Source organism: Melospiza melodia, chromosome 6, assembly GCF_035770615.1.
Source record: "Melospiza melodia melodia isolate bMelMel2 chromosome 6, bMelMel2.pri, whole genome shotgun sequence".
Taxonomy (NCBI): domain Eukaryota; kingdom Metazoa; phylum Chordata; class Aves; order Passeriformes; family Passerellidae; genus Melospiza; species Melospiza melodia.
Genome location: NC_086199.1, coordinates 15,697,443 through 15,721,218, shown reverse-complemented (window position 1 = coordinate 15,721,218; position 23,776 = coordinate 15,697,443). Strand labels below are relative to the sequence as shown.

Sequence of the window (23,776 nt, the reverse complement as noted above, 5' to 3'; positions counted from 1 at the left end):
TCATGGCTGTGACATACTCACTTGGTGGCAGGCGAAACAGGCTTTTCACTAATAAGTGGTTTGCATTTTTTACAGTATAATTTGCTATACATTGTTTAGCAAACAAATTGGGTCTTCATGCCAAACATCTGTCAATGAAACTCTGGCCATGCAACTCTGTACAGCTTAGCACACGCCTGAAATGGTGCCTCAGAGTCCATAATGACCTCTCCACCATGCATGCATTAACTTGTGCGAGTCCTAAAATCAAGAAAGCATCAAACAGCTGTTTAACAGTGTATTTCACACATCAAGCTAAAATTTCAGATGAAGTTCTGATCACATTATATATCTTATTTATCAAAGAATTTCATACTGGCTTGTCACATTGGCTTGTACCAATCCTCTGCAGAGTCCTGGATAAAGGTCAGTGCACATTCAAACACAATTTTTATGTTCTATGTTTAGAAAATTTTTTAGAGGAAACATAGTTTTTGGCCCTTTATCATGTCTAGTCACAAAACTTAGTTTGTGTATTTGACAAAACCCTCCTTGCCAGCTTTGGCTACTGTGTCAATATGGCATAGGCCTACTGTTTATAAGGCAATTATGTGGTAGAGTACTAGGAAAGGGCTTCACCTGGTGTCCCATTTGTACACACTTCAGAAAATCTCTGTCTGTGACTACTCAGACAAAATCAAGTAAAAACAGAGCAGACTATTAATTTAATCATGACTTTATCACACCTCATCATAGGTGTGATAAATTAAGCTTTGAGAAGAATAATTTCACTTTGACATGGGAACAGAACTTTTGTCCTGAACTGTAAAATTGCAAGAGAGTTTAAAACTCCCAGTGCAATCCACATTTCATACACTTCCAGGTGCTTCATGCTTGAAAGGGATGAGAGTTTAGAATAAAACCTGATTTCATAAGACAGCCTGAGTACTGCAAACCTGTTTCTGCCAATTACCTCCATAGCAATGTCTCTGTTCAGTGCCAGAGCATCCAGCCCAGCATCTGGGAAGGCTGGGTTCCAAGGAAATCCAATTAAGCTAGGAAGGGGTGACCTTGGGCTGGCAGCAGAGACATGCCAGGATCTCAAATTCACCTCCTCCTGGGGTTCCCATACCCGACTCAGCACTGCCAGGAGACACCTGTCTCCACTGGGGGATTTGCTGCCCTGGATTATTCTCTGGGGAAATACATATCCTATTTCTTCCCAAACAGCAATAGAGAGTCATTCTTCTTTTCAGGTATAGTTAGAAAAGGAAAGACTGGTTTTTTGGTATGCATTGTTGGAGGGGATGACCATTACTCAGAAGTTCAAAGTGAAACTTCACTCTTCACTGAGCAGTACAAAATTGTAAATTGTAAAAGCCAACTACAAAAATCTCTCGCTATGTACGTATATACATGAAAGATTACACTGTATGGGTATCAGTATCAGCTGACAGATTTTACCAAAGGTGAAAGCTATGAGGCATCTCCCTACTGTCTGCACAATTGTATTTGTGCCAATGTAAGGGGTGCCCATGCCAAAAATCCCTTTGTGTTTTCAGTTCCTCTCAGGAAGGTGCTTTAGTAGCATGTAAAGAGCTTGTCTCTCTCCTGATCGCTGTTTCACTCCTGAACAAAGTTCTCTGGGCAGCTCCATTTGGCAGCCCCATTTCTGGTGCTGGCATGTGCTGGGTTGAGTGCCAGTCTCTGGGGCAAAGTGGCTGAAGGGAGAAGGCAAATCAGGGAGATATTTCACTTGTGTGTGCCGTGATCTCAAAGCTCTTCTCCACAACCATACTTCATTAGCTATCAACCCACAAAAGATAACAACTTTCAATAAAGTTGGGTCTCATACAATACACCCATTTGCTTCATAGGATTGGTCTATCCTCAGGGGACATATAAATAGAAACATTCAGGAATATCCAAGCTACCTATATACCAGTAGAGATCAAGCTGCAGTGGCATCTTCCTGGGTTACAAAAAGTCCAGGAATCAGGGTAGATTTGGATTACCCTATTTGTGTAGTTTATTTCCACTCAGCTTAATCTCCAGGGACAGGATGCTAGCAGAGGATGCTGTGGCAGCTCTGCAGAGAGCTCCAGGCTAGACTTCACTGCTTGAAGACCAGACACGATGATGTGTGGGCTACAGTCACACTTCAAATGCATCCCTATTTAGCAGACAGGAATGGAAGAATACATTTTGTCATGTTATTCAATTACTAGACCATCACTCTGCATAATCTGAATGTTTATAAGAACCTAAAGAACATGAATGGAGGATGTTTATAGCTCAGTACTGGGGGAGTTCATCAAACAATTGTTTGATTCATGCTGGCCTCAGTCATCAGAGGGGAATCACCTTCCATGACAGCAAGTGTGGGACAAGAGAAGTTGCTTCCTAAGACTGGTTTGTGAACAGGACTCCTGCTGGAGGAGCTCAGTGCATTGACAACAGTTGCCTTCAGGGACACAGCCATTAAATTTGTGTGCAGCCACACATAACCAGCCTTGCTGGCCAGCCGGGTGCTATGGCTTAGACATATGGGGCTCATGTTGGAGGAGGACACTTCTCTGGTGAAAATCTTCAGAATCATGGAAGGAGTCACATTCTGACTTCCACCTTTCACTGTCTCAGAGACACATGAAAAAAAATCAGACTGGGTACATTTTATTTGACAATGTGAAGACAGAAGTCAAAGAAGAAACCCTAAGGATGAAAATTCTCCGGAACCTTAGTTTTTCTCTATTAAATTAGCTAATGGCCATATGTGACCATCTATCTGTCCAGAAAACAGGCAGTACACTATTCATTACTCGTAGGAAGAGGTTACTGGCTCTACTGCCTCCCACATACAAAGCAAATGTTTTACAGTTATAATAAAAAGCAGCTCCATCTGGACAACTTTTAGCAACACACTCACTACAGCTCAGTGTTGTCTCCTAAGGCTTTTACATGTATCCCCCATATTTCCATCTCCACTCAGGTTACACAGATAGTCCAGCGTCTAAAAGACCTATGAACTGTCTTGTCCCAGTGTTTGTTACTTTTTATCACAATATATGATTAACTTACTCTTCCAAACTAGAAAGTGTTATAGGTATCTTGGATGATATTACCTGCAGCATTTGAAAGGACTATGTCTATTGGTTTATTTTCAGTTTTAGACATTTGATGGAGTTCTCCTTCTTCAAGCTGCACTGCCCCTTTGCCCCTTATGAAAACAAATAAAAACTATTGTATGAATCAGAAAAGGCCATTCTTTCCCTAGAGACCTTTGAGTACTTCAATCTTAGCCAAACTGAACCAGTGGTCAGATGATAAATAATATTTACAAGAGCAAGTAATCATACAATTTTTAACATCTTCAGACCTTGTCTGTCTGTCTTGTGTGGAGAGGGGGAGGAAATCTGTGCAAGTGCTCTATATAGTGCTAGGATGATTATGCAAAAAGAGAAAGTCTTTCACAGCTCTGGAAATCATGTTGCAGGATAGCTTGACATAGCTCCAAGATACCAACTCCCAAGGAGAGCTTCTTCTCTTCTGACTGTTCACGTGAGTGTTTTTTAGCCTGTGATTTACAGCTAACTCGGCTCTGCCTCAGCCAATTTTAGCTGACCAGCTTCTGGAGGATATTTAAGCTCTGATGGCATGTGGGCGATTTCTGTTTTGGGCTGGTTCACACTTGAATCCCCCTCTCTGTGCATGGATTGAGCCTTGGCTGAGAGTTTCTCTCATGGAAAAACAATCCATACTGCTGGGCAGCCATTCACCAGCACTTGAGAGGCTCCCTGGGCTGGTGCACTCGGGCTGCAGAGCATGGGGGGCAGATCTCTTCCTGCAGAAGTGCGGCTCTCTCAGCCCAGTCACTCTGGGCATGTCTAAAGGCAGGATCTGGAATGTTCAGATTGCAAGTAATTACAGCAGATTGCTGAGCCACATGTGAAATTTAAGAAGTGGAATTTAGTCTCCATTTATTTTCAGCAGTGCAAAGTCAGAGTAATTCCACAGACTTTGTTGGACTTGAGGAGGATTGGTTCTGATGTTACACAGGAAGAAGATCTGTCCCTGGGAGACAAAGGTGATGGATGCAATCCCATTTCCTACAAAGTCTTCAATTAAGCTAACTTCGCAATTATGCTCCTACATTAAGCCAATCTTAAGGAAGAGAAGCAGCTTTATTATTATGATGCTGGACAATTAACTGACATAATTGATAAAAGTACTTTCAGTGACCCCTCACATAACAACCCACTCTTTGCATTCCCTCTAATGATCTTTAAAAGGTTTTATTGAGTGAGGAATATTACAGCTGACATTATCCATTGGGTAGAATACACTGTCAATATGTTTTCATTATAAAAGGAGAAAAATGAATGAGACTAACGTAAAAAAATTAACTCAATCCCAGCTTTTCATACTGGCAAAAAGCTACTAAACAAGGTAAAAATAAATTTAAAAATTAATTTAAAAAAAGACATTCAATGCAAGAAATAAAGGCACTTTGAACAAAGCCAAATCATGTCTGGAGGATGGTCATGGCCATGCCTGGTAGTGGACTGTGCACTGGCAGTGCCCTCTGGGGATGAGCTGGGCACGCTCCTGCTCCTCAAAGGCCTGTTCTGGTGCAGAGCAGTGCAGGCAGCTGAGGCACAGTCATGGAGCTCAGTTCATGGTGCACCCACCATCCTCTGCTAAGCACTGCAGGACCAGCCTGGGATTGGAAAATGTATGTTCCACCCAGAAAAAGGGGATTATTTGTAACTCTACTGCATTAAGGCATGATCTGCCCCCACAAAACTGAGACACATGTTCTCACAGGTGCTGGCATGGGGGCAACAAACCTATCTGCCACTCTGTAATACAATAGCACCAGTGGAAACACAAAGCTAGAGCTCCCTCTTAGTTCTTTAAAATTCTCTAGACCTTCTGGGACAGGTTGAACAACTATTCAATGCTTGCTATCTTCAAAGTGCTTAACAAACATTAACTAGGACAACTGGAGAAACATTAGAAGGTGTCCTTACAAAAACATGTCCATATTGAAAGGGAAAGTGGAGGAGTCAAAAAAGAACAGGAATTCCCTACCATGTTTGCAAAATGAATGGCTGTTGATGCCTGTGCTCTGGGTCAGGGTGGGCACCAGTACTAGAAAAATGTGGGCTTGAAATAAGGGACAGAGAGAGGAGATGAGCAAGGGCTGCTCCTTCCTGCTCTCTTGCTCTCTCCCAGGGACAGAATGCCCCTCATCAGTCAAGTGACTGTAGAAACTGGCATTTTAAACAATGGACTTTTCCATCCCCCAAATTATGGCACTTTGTGTCCAGATACTTTGCTGAATGCAGATAACTACCTTGCCATTTAATCACTGTCAAACATAGGCAACAACTTCAATGATGGAAGAATGAAGAACGAAGCTACTGCTGTTTCACAGAATCATTTAAATATAATTTCATGACATTATTTGCATAGTATGATAAATTTCTGTTGAAATGAACAAAAATTCTTTGCAGATCTTCTGTTACAGAAAGAAGAGTGTCTGCAACACAAATAAATGCAAGGAGCTGAGAAGAAAAATTAAAACTCATAAAATTAACTGACCTTTGCAGCTATCTACATCACTTTGCATTTGAGGCAATCTGTCTCTGCCTTCAACCAGACTGAGACCACTGATTTTTCATGCAGCTGCTTCTGGCTTTCTCTACTCACAATGAAGAGTCTTCAGAGCCAGATCCTGCTCTTTGCAGGATAGATGCAAACACCATGTCCATGGACTGCACAGGATGGCCCCAGCCTTGCCATGCTACAGGTGTGCAATGGGACAAGTCCATGGAGAGACAGAGAAACCAGCAAGTCCTGCTCACTTTGATGACCATGCAAAGGTTTGGTTTTGTGCAGCTTTAGACTATTGTAACTGGGGACAATTTCTGAGGAAGAATTTGAGTTCAGCCAGCCTCCACACTGGCTTCTCAGGGCTCAGAGCAAGTGAAGGAAAGAAACTACAGTTCCAGCTGCTTGGGAGTATTAACATTTTTCATAAAGGCTTCATGCCACTGCCTCAAAAAGCAGACATCAAAGGCAGCAGAATTTCTCCGCGTGGGTCCTCTTTCAAAGGCTGGAATGAGGAACGACCCTATTTTCCCACTCCTACCTCTCACACAGCTGGGACCAGACTCTTTACATACACCTGTTCACACACATCAGACCCCTCTGTCCTCTCCATCACCTGGCATTAGCTTGGGGCATGGATGTCGTGATGCCCATCCCCATGAATGATCTCTGACATGGCTAATTAGCCAATAGCTCCCCAAGATGGGCAATCCAGCAGCACCATTCTCCAGCCCAGCCACGCCAGAGGGGGTGGCCATGTGCCTGCTGATGAGAGGACTCTGGGGTGAGAGCAAGGCAGGGGTGCCATGGACAGGGACCATCCCAGAGGTACCACGCTCCCCCATGGCAGCTCTGCCCACGCTGCCCCAGTGAGGGTCTCCCATCACCGCCAGGCTCTCGAGCAGGGAGCTGAGTGCTGCTTAGCAACCCCACAGCACGAGCAATGCTGAGCACTGAGTACAGGGTTGTGGACAAGGAAGGACAGAGGCAGCAGGAATCAGACTGTGCAGCCCCTCAAGCAGGGGCAGCACAGCTCCGAGGGGCTCAGGTGTGGCTGTGGGTGATGTGCACCCCGTGAGTGTCACAGATGTGCAGAGGGGGACCCTGTCTGTGCCTTTGCTCTCTGGACAATGCAGCTGTGGGCAGCAAACAGCAGGGCAAGGTGAGGGGGTGTGAGATGTGATCTCCCTTCAGCTGGGACCCCCAACACCAACTCAGCTCACCAGGAGCTGCAGTTGTTCAGCCAGTGGAGAAGTCAGTCAGGTTTCACTGCTTGTACACAAAATGCACTGTAAAACCTTTGCAGAAATAAGGGGCAATAAGGCCAGCAAGGAGGTTTCCATGGGATTATTTTTGTGCACAGGGAATTTCTGGGTGATAAGGAGCTGGAGCATGGATCTACACCCCCACCCTACTACCATGGGTACAATTTTCTCTGAGTCATAAAAATATTGAGACTGCAGGCTGCTGGGTTCTTGCAGGTCCTAAGCTCAGTCATAAACTCAGATACTCCAGATAATCAAGACAGAAAGTTTATTCAAATGTCTCTACACACTGTGCTGGGTATGCCACAGACACAGCTTTGGCTTTTCACCCTTATGGTCAGCCACAAGCACCCTCATCAGCTTGCAAAAAGTATGACTGGCTAAAAAATTAAATGAATGCGTAAGAAAAATATATTTGTCTTTAGGAAAAAATGCAATAAAAACATCATGGTGAGCCTTGCATCTCTCCTATATGCTTCAAAACTCTAGTATTAACTTGTTTCTTCCATTTGTGTTGGGGTAAATCAGGAATGCTGCAACCAATGTAATGAGACCAGCATGAGCATTATATTCTGTCACAAGTGTGTAAAATCCACCCATGGCTATCAGAGTTGCATTGAGGCAGTAACTCAACAATGCTTGGCTGTATGGGTAGACTTCTGCCCATTCAATGTGGCACCTGCATCTGCAGTAGAAAACAGAAAAAATGGCAAGCTTGTTTCTGATTACACTGAAAAATTCATTTGTCACATGACAGACCATAATTCTCTACAGATTTCTGTTGGCACCTTTGTCAATATATCACAAATTAGGAGTAAACAAGTGCAAAATGATCCATAAGAGACTTTTCTCTGAAACAACTGGACCACTTGTTTTATGCTAAGGACTTAAGCCTCTTGGAGGCTTTCAGTGTTCCTGGCTATGAGAAACAGTGGAGCATTTAATCCACATATGACCACAAACTTTCTCCCTAGCAGAATTTGTGAGTTTGTATAACTTAGAAGAGCAATCCTGCCCTACAACAGTTACAAAAACATGTGGTACTTACAAAAGTCTTAGACTGACAGCACTGCAGAGCAGATCCTTCTGCTTTTCTGACCAACACATTCTGCACAGACAGGAGCAAAACAAACTGCTCTGCACAGCAGTGCCCATGTGGCTTGGCTGAGCCATCTCTCCAAGTAAAAGGTTATTTTATCCACTTCACTCATCAGCCCTTGAACTGTCAAAAGAGTCTAACAAGTAGTTGCAATACTTTTGATATTCTACCTTAAAAAATTACACCAATCCTTCTTCATCTTGATGTACCCAAAAACATCAGGCAGCACACACTACCAGTCCCCTGTCCAAAATCCCCACTGATGCCACTGAAGCAGCAGAATAAATACAGCAGAGCTCTGGCCTCGGGTCAAGCTGTAAAGCTCTTCAACAGCTTGTCTCATAAACACTACCCTCAAAAGTTGCACAACCAACATCCAGACTTCAATACTGCTTGGTAGAACAATTGATTTTCCTTGTATTAGCACTCAGTTTTCATCAAGCAGTGATTTTACGAACTCATTTCTTGATGATTGAAAAATGGGATCTCCTGCAGAAAGATTGGTTGCTCAGGGTATTTAAATTGTCTTTAGTAGATCATCTGCAGCATCATTCCAAGGATGGGAGTCAGTTCACCACTGGGAGATGATTGGGCATAGAGGGAAAGCAACACATGGGGATGTTGGGCTTTGGTTAGAGGTGACAGAAGACCTGGACAGTGGTGTTCAGTGGTTGATAGTCCTGTTGCTGATAAACATCAACATTCAGACTGCGGAATCAGGCCACAACGCAAAGATCTTTCCTTACTTTTCCAAAATATTCAAGTCTGCCTTTTTCTCAGCTGCCCTCAGTAACATTCCTGGGGCCTTTCTATGATTCTTAGGGATGACTTAGGGATTCATCCCTTTTGCAGACCTGATCTAGTCTGGCACCAATGAATTGCATCAAAGGCACAGAGATCTGCCCCCGCAGACCTTCTTCTTCCCTTTGGGCATCTCCCACTCAAACAGTAGTTCTAAACCTATCCTTTCCACCATCTATCTCACTCTATCTTCTGAGTAATTACTGTCTGTCCCTTCATCCACAAGGAATTAAGGCACCACTTCAGTACAAACTCCTCTAATGTGTCAGGGAGCATAGGAGAGATGAACAATTTCAATTCACCTTGACCCGTCTGTCATCAGTCATGCTGTGAATTGCTCTTCAAAGCAATTAAGTACATTTAGGATTCTGTCTTCTTTGCTCAGGCTAAACAAAACACTGTTTTGTTGCAATTAATACTGATTTTGGACTAGACAATGCTTAGTCTCAGTGGCTCATAGGAGATGACCATGTAGAGGACTACACAGCTCTTTCTCTTTAAGGGGAGCGAGTGGTACAAAACTGGCTGGGGAAAAAGTGCAGGGCTATGACCCTTTTTAGTGGGACACAAATCCCACCATGGGGCACCCTCACCACAGCCCCGCTGCCAGTTCTTGGCCTCCTTAGAAAGTCTCAGTGTCTTCCCCTTGCAAGTATCTTGGTAAACAAAGCCAAATTTCAGAACCTTGCTCCTGCTTCTGAAACCATGCAGTATACAGGGGCCATAAATCATACACAAATGATAAGCACCCTAAAAATATCTGAGCAATGAATTTTAAGACAGTTTAAATATGACCTGTCATTTTATTTCAGTACAATATTTTCTTCCATTTAATTATTATTTGAAGGTGAACTCAGCACCTCCTTAAGGAAGTGCCTATGTAGGCATTTGTGGCACCTTTTTCTCAGACTATGAGACACATATAAAAGTGGCTTCACAAAGTTAGAACAGTGGATAAAAGGTATATCATGTAAAGCTTGGCTATCATCAGCCCACTTTCCCTGCTGGTCTAGCAGGAGGGCTCTTTGGCAGCAAACCCTGCAGTACATCTGAGAACAGATGGATCCATCCTACCTGAAATCCAGCAGAACCAAGGAGCCACATCACCAGGCACAGTGACCTGCTCATGGGTCATCTCAGACCATAGGGCTGTTCCAGAGATACTGAGAATATATTTTTCACATGTTTGAAAGCCATCTGAAACACTCTCTGACAGGCTGAATAGGTGGCACATCACTTGTCATAAAGACCAGGATGCTCAGCTTTGCTTTCCCCTTCGAGGTTTGACAGATGGCTCTGTTATCTTAATTTTATACAGGGAGCCAGGGATTTATTTTTCCCTTTTATGTAAATATCTTACTCCCCTCACAGACACTGACACACCAGTGAGCTGCAGAAATAGGATTACACACTGCATGTCCCGCTCTCCCCCATCTCACTTGCTTATTTACCAAACAACTCTCATTAATCCTCTTTACTGTGTTTACTTCCCTCTAGTCTTAGTGTCTTAGGTATCTTAGATTCAGGTACTTGCAGATGTTAAAAAAAAGGCTTAAGAGGCAGTCACCTCTAGAGCTGATTAAAATCAATTGAATTCCACTGATTGTTTTTGGATCTGCATTGATTTACACCAGATGAAGGTTTGTTAGGGCTGCTGGCATTCACAGTGCACATTCCCAAACCCAAAAACCACATAATACTGAAATAATCTGGTTTTCTCGACCCTGTGTTAGTTTATGGATTGTCTTTAGACTGCCTGCTTTTACTTCTTGATTACAGTCTTTGGGGAAAGAGTGAGAATGGCAGGTTTTCACAAAGACATGGTAGAGAATGACTTGGAAGCATTCTAGATTTTGAAGCAGTTATTCATCTGCTGTATGTGTTACAGAAATCACTGGTTGTGAGATCACTTTTTTTATCCATGAAATATATGGAAAAGTTCCACAGCTTACATTGAGGCTGAGCCTCTGACAGTGATTAAGCCTGTCCTAGAAATCTACAAATGTCACAGATGGCGCTAACTGACTATTGCTATTTTTTTTCTGATGTGCTACGGAAAATATTCTTAAAAGAAAATCTAAATTTTTAAAAAGTGGAAATACCCCTCTAACACCAAGACCATAGAAAATAGCTATTTCTCTACTGCCAAACCGAGGGTGCTTTCATCATGTAGCCATGCTGCAGCCCAACACAATATCACGTGTGGTCTCCTCTGGTGCTAGATCCATGCAGCAGCACACATCTGTACCTGGTGTGCCAGTCATGTATGTCCAGTGCTGCTGTCACCAGCAACACACAGAGGAAATTAAAAAGTTGCTTGAAGCACCTTTGAACTATCACTTCATATGTATCTTCCCAAAGTTCAACCCATCTGGGTATTAAAGTTGATGGATGCAACTTGGTGAAAGTTCCCCCACAGACCAGAGAGGTCAAATCCATTCACTGGATGGATTTCAGCATTTCTTAGGACCATTTCATATGGAAGAACCTGAGCGTTTCCAGGGTGGATGCAGAGATGGAGGTGGAAGTGTATTTGCTTGGTTCTGGTAGTTATTATATACAAAGAAGCACCGATCCATGAGGCTGTATTTTATCACAAATCACTTTAGTGCCTAAAGTTGGTGATACATTGAAGTTTTAGCTTTTATGAGGGAAAACAGACTACCCCAGAAGACACAGTTTATATATAGATTGAATAAAAACACAGTTGAGTTATGATACCTTGAGGTCACCGCCTCTCTTCCTGCTACAGAAAAGCAGACATAAGAGAGTTTGACTGGGTCTGGCCCTTGGAAACCAGTAAATGAGATTTCAACTTAAGCACAATAGGATTTTTCTTCTTCTTTTTACTCCAAATTTGATTCTTATGAAAGTGAAGGATTAATACTACAAAGCCAGACTCAATGCAAATAAATCCCTGCCTGCACTTTGCTACTAAAGCCTTTAACCCTTGTCACACCCTGTAACCAGAGGAGTGCTGTAACTTCACTCCTCAGCACCCCTTCAGTGGAGGGAGGAGACAGATTTGTCAGAGGTGCTGCAGTGACAGAGGTTGCAGGAGATGTGCAGGAAGGAGGGCCCAGGAGGAGAAGGGCAGAGGAGAGCTGGGGATGAGGAAGGATGGGGCAGGGCATGGTTATGGGGCCCAGAGCTGGGAACACACTGGAGGAACTCTTGGCTTTTGCATTACCCAGATTAATCCCCTTCTCTTTCTCTAGTCACTTCAACCTTCCAGCAAAAAACAGAGGGAAGGATTTCTCACATTAGCTAAAGCCAATTCAGCTCAACGATATGCAATAATACTGTGTGGAAGCCAGAGATGCTTTTCTTGTGAAGCGTCTGATCTTATACCCAGCATATATTGACAGATATCTTTTACAGTGGATCAAGAAATCTGAACTACTGGGGAATGCTGCCAGGCCCTTCAGGGCATTCTTTTAGCAGAACTGTCTTAGCAAGGACTCATTGATGAAAAGAAATGCTCTAGTTACCCTGTAAAATTATAATTAATATGATTTTCTTTCATAGCTGTCCATTCCACATCTGAGCAGTTTTCAGCTTAGCATTTGTCAGCAGTGTGAATGTCAAAAATAAGAAGATCTAAGAGGAATTTTCACTCTTTTCTGAGCCTAATGCCTGTTCAAGCAGCTGACTTGTAGGTTGGTATTCATACTGTTGACAAATAATGGGTGTCCTCATCAAGAATCAGTATTATTTTGCACTGAAACAAAGCGTGAGACTGTATGTGAATTCCCCAAACCTTTGCAAGGCAGCTCTAAATTTGTCTCTTTTAATTTTATTTCTGTTCCTCCCATCTAGGGCTCCTATCTACCAGCATCACAGCAGATTTGAAAAGCAGTTTCTCATGAGGCACAAGTTGCCCTGCAGAGTTTCTGCTCTCATACAGATACTTTGCAGCCTTGACACAAATCACTCACAATGTGGCAGTGGGTGCAAATTGACAAATACAAATGAGTAGCAATGATAAACCAAAAACTACTGGTGAGTGTGAGAAGTGTGAGACTTTGCACTGTTACCAATTCAATTGGATGCCAATCTGAGTCCTCCAAAGATAATTTTTCAAGTGCAGTTGCTAGAGTGAAAGCTGTCCAGGTCCCCCAAAACAATAAACATTCATTTTAGCTAAACTAGAATAGCAAAAATACTTATGCAAATTTAATAAGATCTAAAATAGAGACTTTCTCTTCTTGCTGGAATTCTCCCTTTTTGATGCTCTTTCAAATCCTGCATAAATTTTTCAACAACCACAAAACACATCCAATGCTCCACCATTGTGATATCCCCACCAAGGCTCAACAAAAATCTTACAATCATGTTCCATGCACATAATATTTTTCATGAAAAGTATTTTTACTTATTTTCCTTTTTCCCTCACTCCAAAATATTCTCACTCAGAAATCAGGAAGTTCAAAAAAGCTGTCATTTAATCCAAGCTGAGATTCAGATGTCACTGCAGTGTCTGTGAGAGCTGTGGATGGCAATCCTGCATTCTCTACTGCAGGCTGGGTCACCGGGATGTACCAATAGCTCCCAGCCAAGACCCTCACAGTATAAAACTGTGACACAACAAACACTCAGATGTGGGATATTGTCAGAGTCATACTAAAAACAATAGAGGAGAAACGAACCTTCATCCATCTGGCCTACAATTCCCACAAATTACTTTCTCTTCCGAATCAACCCTTTGGACTTGCATTTGCAATCTTAAAATGGAAATGTTAAAGTTTTGACCTTTTCCACCAGAAACAAAAATTTTTATTTAAGAAATTATTTTAACTCATATTTTTCTGTGTAGCTGAAGTCAATATTTCTTAACTACTTGAGGCCTAAGCAAGTGCAGCTATTGCAAAGACAGTGGGCTGAAATGGCCACTACACACTGTTGTACATAGGCTTCACAGAGGCTTTTACACTAAGAGAGAAAGATTTTGAATTTCATCTGTAGGTTATAATTTTGAGGCAAGAATAAATTAGAAGTACAGTCTCCAAATGAAAAAGTACTGTAGATTTTGAGTTATGAGAGTTTACATTAATTTGAAATGCTAAAATTAGTAATGGACCTGGGCAAAGAATCTCCCATGCCACATGTAAATTTTGATCATTACCAGAAGTAGTGTTCAAATACAAGTAGTACAGTGTTTCCTACCTCTACTCTTGGCCAAGCCAAAGCTCTGCACGTTCACCAGCAACCTGCAGCAATTTGTCTTTGGGCAAGTTGTTATTAATCTGAACAATGTAGCTCTGTCCTGTTTCTAGTGTTTCCCTTCCTTATGCCCATGAGTGCATTGAACTACACCCTTTACACATGCAGGATATGGTACATGAAGTGACTTTCCGATGAAAACACACACTGGCTACAGGATGCATTTTGCCTTTTGGATGCCTTTAAACTAAACAAGATACCATGAGACAAGCCTTGGGTCAGCCTCTGTGAGCCTGCCCTGCCCTAAGCACAGTAAAAGCTTCTGGAGCCTTACCTTTTTATGGCTTTGTAGCAAATGATGACAACTACAAAGAGGAACACTAGTGTGGCACAGCATACTGCAATGATAATAATCAGGCCTGGCCACCAGGTCTCTTCAGTGGGACAAAAGGTAGACTTGGGAGCTGTAAAAAGAGAGTGGAAAAATACATTAAATTCTCCCAAATCAACAGGGTATTAACAATTATGCTTCAGTCACTCACGCAGTAGCACTACACCAAGATCTCAGATACATGCAAAGATGTTATTTCACGTTTAGGACCCATTTCTCTCTTTTCCCCCAGCAATCAATTTCTCTTGTTGGTACCAAATATTTCTTGCCACAGTCCCCAGATGACCAAGTTTTCTGTGTCAGTGTTATCTACAACCTGGTACCCAGCACGAAGGAGAAAGGCTCAGCTCTGCTACCCGAGGGAAACATCATCCTCCTCTGCATTCACCATCTCCAGCTGCATCAGATTTAATTTTAGAGAAGGATATTATGCTGATAAGAGCATGTTTTCAAACCCCATTAGGGGAGGTTAGTTGGGAGCCAAAGCAGTGCCTACCAATCTGTATTGTAGCTAATATTACTGTAACCTTGGAGTGAGGAAGGGGGTTTTGTTTTAAAAGAATATGAGTTCTATTACATTTCCTAATTGCTTTCAGAGTATTATGGTTGGCAATCTTATTTTCCTTTACACTACCTTTGAATTCTAAGCCAATTGTCAAGATATGTTAACACTAAGAAAAGTTAACTTGTGGAAATATAAGCTGCTATTACTATTATTATTATATTTTTCTTATTACATTTAGGGCTAGAATTGTCTATTTAAGTACCACTCAAAACAAGAAATATTTTGTATCTGGAGACATTTAGTTAAAATATTTTCCTTCAGGGCTATGTTCCTTTTCCCATGCTTTGAGGGGACACATTTCCTGAAGGATGGTGAGTAACAGCCAATGCCTAGAGCAATATCAGTGCATTGCAGAGGGAGGAGAGAGCCTAAGTACAGCCTCTGCAACCATGTAAATTCCATGAGAATTTTGGTCACCTTAAGTGACATTTAATAATTAATCAGTTGGTGAGACTGTCTTTATCTATATTCTCAACTAAGTAGGTGACAGAATGAAATATAGCAAAAGGCTCTTTTATGAGTCTCGTTGTTTAACTCGATATTCTGAATGTCCAGTACACATCACAAAGAGCTGCACAAGATAAAATGTCATCAGTCCAGTATCATTTATTGTGATCTGACATCTCCTCTGTTTGATTAGGAAAGATACGCATACACTTAGATTGTCACTCAATAGATTAAATAATGAATGACACAATTCCTGAGAAAACTTTTTTCCAATTGCAAGATGTATAGAGGAGTTGGCCACATTCACCCCAAGGAATCTACAGCAGCACCTTAGGAAAAGGCTAGGTAAAGAACTATAAGAAGCAATTAAAGTATTAAGCCCAATAGCTTGACAACTAGTGGTTCCCAGCTTCCTCCCTGGAAATGTTCACTTCTAGAATGCCCCAGCAACTGAATTTCTACTTTATTACTATGTGAGTTAAGGAAGTCTGCTTTCAGTGGGTGATGGAACTATTTACTGTATTTTGATAAAGCTAATGATTTTAATATTCTCTGGAAGTTTTCAGTGTTGTTAGATTCCAGAACAGAATGCATTTCAAAGATGACAAAATGTTTGCCTGAAGGAGCAGGCAGTGTCAAGGTCAACACTACCCTTCAGGTGCTGTCCTGAAAAACACAACAGGGAGCAGTGAAGTGAACGGAAAAACACTGATCAGCAGGTGCCATGTAAAATTTGATGACAGCACTGAAGATGGGAGAAGTGGGGCTATCCTTCTCCAGCCCTGGTTCTTCTTCAAAGGCAGGATCAACCAAACTAGTCAGAAAGCACAACAGTGGTGAGCCTGGGCTGCTCTCAGCACAATAAATGACACTGACAAATGGCAGAGGCAGGATACAAAGCCAGGCTTGTCACATGTCTGTACACCATGTAGTTCTTGATGGTTTGTCACAGTATTTTTCCACAGAGAATAAACCACAGAGATCTATGTGGGATTGAATAGTAAACATTACTCCTAGATGCAGTCATTAATGACAGAAAAATAAGAATTGCTAATGTGGAAGTGATGCCTAATCCACCTGGCTCAGTTCCTTTCCCCACTGGTCCAAACTGAACACTCAAAAAGAAGCACAAGAAATCATGCTGGAAGCTACCAAGCTGTTTCCTAGTGACTCATGGTTTCATACAAATTTAAAAATTACTTTATATTTCTACTTCTTATTAATGCAGTGCTAATCTTGTTTTCCTTTGAAATGCCCTTTTCCAATAAGCTCCCAGTTACATGTGCTTTTCTGCCTTTCTCAATATGTGTTCACATACCCCTCATACCCTGGCATTTCTATGTCCTTAATGCATTTCTCCTCACAATTACCCTCTGAGGAAGAGCTGCATTTAATCCCCTTATGATGGGAAAGCTGAGGCTGGCCTGCATGGATGGCTCTGTGTGCAGCAAGGGATGTCAGCTGAGAGGGGACCTCCCAAAAGAACCAGCAAGGTGCCTGGGAAGAGCCACATCTTCAGAGAGACACTCCTAGTGAGTCCCACACTGAGCTCTAGATGCCAGGGAGGCATTGATGTCCCAGCTCCCTTGGGCTGGGGCTCACAGCTTCCCCTGGGGCTGGGGAGGTTCTCCACCTTGTGCTTGTCCACCAGATCCCAGCTTATCACCTGCACCTGGGGAGAAGGGCTGAGCCCACAGGTGTCAATGAACTCTCAGTGATGAGAAATTAGCCCAGGTCAGGGCACCTGCAGCACCCTCTGGCACTGTGCATGGAGTAGCAATGCATTTCACAGGGACTCCCTGAAAGAGCACACACACAGGTCCCAAACACTCCTCAGGGAGATACTGACATCACTACACAACACACTGAGCAGACGATGAGCACACATGGAGATCCCAAACACTCCTCAGGGAAATACTGACATCACTGTGTAGGGGGATACAATATAAGCCATTTGTTGTCATTATAGTGCAAGAGTCCTATTGTCATTACTTTGCAAGGGTTCCATATTACTAGAGTCTCATACCTTCTTGATGTTTCTCATGGACAGCTCCTCCAAGCACTGCCTCTTCCTTATCCTCACAGCAGCCAACTAACTCCAGTTCCCCTCAACCAACCCATCCACTCTTTTATAACACTTTTCTTACTGGCTACAGCTGTGACCTGTTAAAAACAGGCCTGTTCCTAATCTTTAATAATTAGCTCAGCTGCAACTCTTTAATGGGTAAGATTACTTTCTATACTACCTTTATTTACTGATATTGTATCCCCCTACATCACTACAAAACACACTGAGCAGAAGATAAGCATGCATGTATGTCCCAAATGCTCCTCAGGGAGATACTGACATCACTACAAAACACACTGAGCAGAGGATGTCCCACACTACCTATAACACTGTCAGTGTCCACTTGTTTCATTGTCCTCACCTTTGATGAAGTGCAGGACAGCAATTCTCCTGGTTGCCTCCTTGTTTGTACCACCCCTTTCAAATCCATTATAAAACCCCAGAAGCTGTATATTTCAGAGCCAAACTGTGCCCTTTCCCTTGAGCAAAGAAAGAAGCCACAGACTGCTGTCCCTCACAGAGGTGTACCCAGGGAGTGGAGGACACCCCTGGGTGCCACAAGTCCCTTTGTCATCCCACTGGGCTGCTGAGAGCTGAGGGCTGGCCAGCCTGGCCACAGAGGAGGCTCTGCGATGCTGGGGTTATGAAACCATAAAGCTACACACAGAGTAAGTGTGGCACACATAAATTGAGTTAAAAGCCAGAGAACCAGTATGTCTCAAAATCTAACTATAAATGGAAAGTCACTGCAGGAAGAATGTGGTTTTTAACAGTGACCTCCCCCTTCAGCCCCCAAAATAGGGTGATGAAACTGATACAGTTTGCAAATGACTCGGGAATGCATTCAACTACAAATGGAGACAAACATATTTAGATTAGAAATAGGGTAATTATAATCATTAAGGATAATTAGTCATTACCATAGTCTATCATTTCTGGTTGAGTATTTAAAAAAAATTAGTTTAAGGTACTCTTTTCATTTTTACTTTAGGAAGTCTAAATTCAGCTAAGGAGATTGGACTCAGTATAAGACTTGAATAAGTAAAGAAAATGCTCTGGCTCTGGAAAGTCCACATGAGTACAATGCCTTTTATCTCTTGGCCTTAAAATTTATGAAGTACAAATGTTGGTTAGGTTTACTTTGAGAGGACTATAACCTTCTCCTACTCCCAAAGGCACCAGGCCTAAATGAATACAATGAGCAAACAAACCCATTTCAGCCCTGTGGTGGGTAGATGGATCCAACTTATTCAAAACAAATTAACAAAAGAGTGCTTTCAGATCAAACTGTTCAGCATCACAAAAATCTTACACCTGCTTTTTTTGACTAAATTTGTTTTGAAGACTCAGCATAAAGACACAGCTCTGACTCTAATGTTAGAAGGTATCTGCACACAGCTGGCTATAGTCAGAAATGTGCATACCAGAAAAGATTAGCTCAGCTATTGAGGGTTTCCCTCAATGTCTAGGCACAAAAATAAAGGTTCTATCACTGGAAAGAATGTTTCCATAAAATTCCCAAGAAGTTCTCTGATTTTTTTTGGATCAGATCTCAGTGGTCATTCTCAAAATTGCTCTGAGCTTCCAACAAAAAACCGTGATGAAGCTGTTTTAATCTTCTGGGGTAAGCATTAAATAGTTTTGTGTGTGTTGTAAAAGTGATACATGTACTGCCTGAGACAGAATCTAGAAACAGGACTGTGGATCCTTGGATACACCATCAGGTTATTTTCAGTGGTCATGACTGTAGTTTATAAAGCTCATAATTTCAAAATCTAGCGCTCCCATAATTTATTTTGATTAGTGTTATTACTTTCCATTACCATATGGGTTTAGGCTAATTGCTCTTTGCATGGGCATGCTGGGACATTAACAAGCAACAAAACCAAGGCTGTCAGGAGACAGAAAGGGCTCTCTGAGGGGGGCCACGCTGAGCTAGTGGCCCTGAGCAGCTCTTGGCAGTGCTGCTGAGGCAGGGAGCCTGCACCAGGGCACCCCTTCCCGCTGCCAATCCCACAGCAGCCAGCTCTGCAAAGCAAAGAAAAACAAAACTGAATAAAGCAAAACAAAGCAAAAAAAAAAAAAAAACCAACAAAAAACCAAACCAAAACCAAACACAGGGCTGAGCCGGAAAATAGCTAAGGGAGGCAGTGACCCGTGCTCCCACATGTAACCCTGGGGAGGTGTCTCCAGTGGAGTGTCCATTCACTCACACACTGAGACCCAAGCAGCTGAGTGTCCACTGATGTGATGGGGAAGGGTGACAGCGACCCCCATCACCACCCTACAACAGCAACTTTGTGCCTAAAGAAAAGAAGAGCACTTTCAAGATAAAACTGATTATTGTTTTTCTTTTGCTCTTATTCCTATTCTTGCAGAAAGGTCAAGAGTGCTGTAGTAATCATCCTTATGAGACATCTGCCTGTTTTTAATATTGTATACTCACAACAGGCTAAACCCTGCCATCTCTGTGCCTGAAGCATTTCTCTTGCTATTGTAAGGCTGCCTGAATCAGCCATGCACTTTTAATTAGCATGCTAGGAAGCAGGATAGGATTTTATTTTTAAGGCAAGCTCATATTCCAAGGCCCTCAAGTGTTTTATCAGTCTTGGTTGGAAATTAAAAGGAAGATGCAGGCAGTGTGTTTTCAGCAATCTCTATGTATGTCACATATTCTAGAGACCTGTTAATCTTCTGGCAAAACCAGGGTTTGGACCTAGTCTCATCTTCACTCTTATTTATTATTTTGATATTCGGGTAAATTGTATGTTGATGTCCCATTTACAAGACAGAGAAGACACTAGTTCCTGCAGCCGTTCTCACACTGGAATGCAGGGACAATCCCAGAAAACATGGAGAAGTTTTAATGTGATTTCAAATGTCAAGGTGTATGAAAAATACTCCCAGGACACTCCAGAGTCCAATCTGAACTCCCGGTTAAATGTGGAGAAGGATTTTGAATGTGTTACAGTTTGGGTCTTTTCACATCAAGGCATCTCATCCAAGCTCCTGTGGAATAGAGGAGCTCAATTAATCCCCTGATTAATATGAAATAATTTGGGTTCTGTGAGGAAAAACCCTGCAGAGGAAGTTACACAGACACCAAGGCTCAGATGTTTACTCTAGGCATTGCACTGTGTAATGCACAAGAAACATGCTCATCACATGCTCATATCTTTTTTGAGAAAGCAGATTTCAGCCCTGAGCCTGAGGCCTCTTGTCTACTTTTGCATAAGGCCCTTCTCTCCCCCCAGCAGTGTAGATTCACCCTAAAGTGAGTGCTGACTAATTTAATGCTGGTTAATTTCATTGTATGATAGGATGAAGCCTCAGGCAGCTAATAAAAAAGGTCCAAGGGCTCAAGTGATGTAAACCAGCAGAAGTCCACCCAGCTGTGAGATTGGTGCCAGCTGAGGACCTTGTCCCAGCATCTGCATGATGATGCTCAGAAGAGAAATGTAGCTGAAGGTCAGGATCAGGGTCTCCAGAGCCCTGGAGGCTGAGGGCTCTCTGGGAACAAGGCTGGTTACCTAACCCAGGGCTTTGGGGAGAGATCAGTGAGTCAGTGTCAGCTGAAGCATCCCCTCTGTTTGCTGCATTTCATCACGTAGGGACTGCTACAGATGTGTTTGGATAATGCATGCACGAGGAACGTGCTGCGTGTACCCAGGGCTGCTCACAGTCAGAGGCAGCCAGCAAGGGAAAAACAAATCCTTTAAAAGAGCCTGCTAGTGGAGTTTGTGGTGCTGCTAGACTCGATACAAATATAGATCTTCAGCTGTTATTCTAAAACACATTGTGAGAACAGGCAAAGTATGTGTTCCCCTACACGCTCTTGGATTTAAGTGGAAAATTTCCTGCGAGGATGGGGGAGAGGAGGCTGACCAAGAAATGGGTGACCTTGGTGTGTGTTCCAGGGGCAGAAAGCCATTACTGCAGACATGACCTGCATCCTCAGGGCACCCCAATGCACAGGCCCTTGGGCTGTGCTTGGCCAGAGGGAACCCTGAGCTCACCTTCACGTGAGGCAGCCCTCGGGCTGGTGAGCAGGGACAGACAGGCTTGCCAAAGGAAGGACTGGCATTCTCCACACTGATGGAGAAGTGGCCTGTCTAGCTCTGTTTGGTTTGGTTTCTTTCCACTCCCTTACAGATTTCTGCCCTTCCTGTTGCCTGTAAGCCCAGGGTCATTTCCAGAGTGCCATGAGCAGCAGGGTGAGCAGCCAGGCAATAGCGGTGTGCTGGGCACAAAGCCCAAACTGATTTATGGCCTCCCTGGAGTAGCTAGGTTAAATAACACTGGTAGACATCAGCTATTCCTGTAGCAGATGATACTTCTGTTTATCACACTTTGTTGCAGACAAGTTTATATCATGCAGCTGCTCCGTGCATATGTTCCTACTACACTTCTAAGGGGGATACTGCAATCACTACGCAGCGGGAACTTCTGCTATAATAAAAACATGTGTGGGAATGATGCTGGAGAAATTCCCTCCCCCGCAGCTCTTACACTGTAGATACTGTTATTCTACACTCTCAGTTGCCTCATCTTCTTAGTTTTCTCCTCCTTTCTAAAAACATTTCTCTGCTGAAACAAGAAACACACCCAGTTTTGTGCCTAGGTATGGAGACTGGAGTGTTCAGGAGGTGAAGGAAAGGGGTAGATCTGCAGGAATTTTCTGAAGGTCACAGGCACAAGAGGGGTGTGTGGCTTATTGCAAGAAACAGAACTGGAACTGCAGGTGAAAAAACCTGAGCATGGACAGTCAGTAAGGAAGAGAGCAGCTGGTTGGGGGAGGTTAAGTGTGATGCTCCAGATCTAAGCTTTAGGAGTTATTGAACCTGCACACATTTAGATTTGGGTTTAGCAATAGATTTCACTAAAGCTCCGTGTTACTGTGTTTTCTTGGTAGGTGTCAGGCAGGTGCTTCTCCTTGGCAGATTTGGGATTCTTACAGAAAATGAATATATTGTTAGGACCAAAATAAAATAATAATAGGTAAAAATATTGGTTGGCCAGACATAAGTAAAGCACATTGTGGGAAAGTGGCTTGTGCAAACTCACTGCAGCTCAGTGAGAAAGCCAGAAAAACAAAATGTCTTTTGACTCTTGGCCAGTCCTCCTCTCTGGATTGTATTTCCTCTTCTTTGGGAGTAAACACAAACAACTGATTTGGCTAAAATGACATTACAGAGTGGAAACAGCAAACTCTCTTTCTGACTTGCCAGGCAGGCGCCAGATCTCTGCCCCAAGCCAGCACAGTGACACCATGCCCAGCAGCTCAGTGCAGCCAAGCCCTAAGGTCAGAAACAGGGCAGGATCCCACAGGATGCCCTGGAATGGTTGACACTAAGCTTGTGGGTTGACACTAAGCTTGTCTTGGTTTTGTACAATTGCAGAGGGAAACTAGAGAACAGTTCAGAATTCTACATAAATATGGAAATATGGCAATGTATAGAGCAGAGCAATCAAGGGATTGTCAAACAAAGTAGGAAGGGAAAGTCTGTGTTCCAAATGATTAACAGGCTGAGGGCCATCCTGCCTGCCTTAATCCTATTAGGTTGTTGGTGAAGCTGATGGGACCCACCAGAACAGAGGTACCCCTCAAACAGGGGCAAAACATGCTTTCAGCTGCTGAGGTCTTTTGGAGGGGAGCAGGGTTAGAGAGCACAGAGGGAGAATCTGTTCTCTAAAGCATGATCTGGAGAAGCAGTAGCATTTATAGACCTTGTGGTAAAAAGGCTTTTAAGGAGATTACATCATAGCTAGCTTCTGTGTTAATACTGAGCTCTGGCACTTATCTTTACAATGCATGCTCACATCAGCCAGTGCCCTCTGATCTGACTTTGTCTGGTGTTTTTCTAACCAGCAGTCTCCCCATGAGACGCTGCTTTTCACTGCCCATCTGATTCTCTCTCAGCATGAAGGACTGAATTGTTTCTACCCTGACTGAATCACACCCTGTCCCTCTCTGTCCCAAGCAAATGAGAACTGAAGCCTGTGCCTTGCAAGGCAGCCTCCTCCTTGCAGCAACAAGGCATTTGGGAGAGCCTCATGGGCTTGGTCACATCCTCTGCTCTCCACAGCCTGGGTCACTGCCAGGCTGGGCAGCACTGAGAGAGTCCCCATGGCACCCCCAGGAACCCCAAGTGCTGCTTCTCCATGGAGCCATCACTGAGGTGAGCCCTGCCAGACCTGGTGGCCTGTTTGCTGAAATGGAGGAGATGTCGATCAGATTAGTGGGTAACTAAGAAACAGGTCACAAGTGCCAAAGCATTTGGTGTTAAATTAGTACCCTGGCATTTATTTTAGAAGGTAACCTGATTTCCAGAGGTTCTTAGCACTCTGAGAACCAGGATGCTTTAAATTGGCTATGAAGATATAC

At 43.1% G+C, this 23,776-nt stretch overlaps 1 protein-coding gene across 1 annotated transcript in view; it reads right to left on the bottom strand.

The window, feature by feature from the left end:
- Window positions 1–23,776, bottom strand: part of PRIMA1 (proline rich membrane anchor 1) — a 49,911-nt gene that overhangs the window by 6,890 nt on the left and 19,245 nt on the right. Inside the window, exon 3 of the mRNA XM_063160062.1 lies at window positions 14,255–14,384. Within this exon, the coding sequence (XP_063016132.1) occupies window positions 14,255–14,384 (130 nt within the window). The remainder of the gene's footprint in view (window positions 1–14,254; window positions 14,385–23,776) is intronic.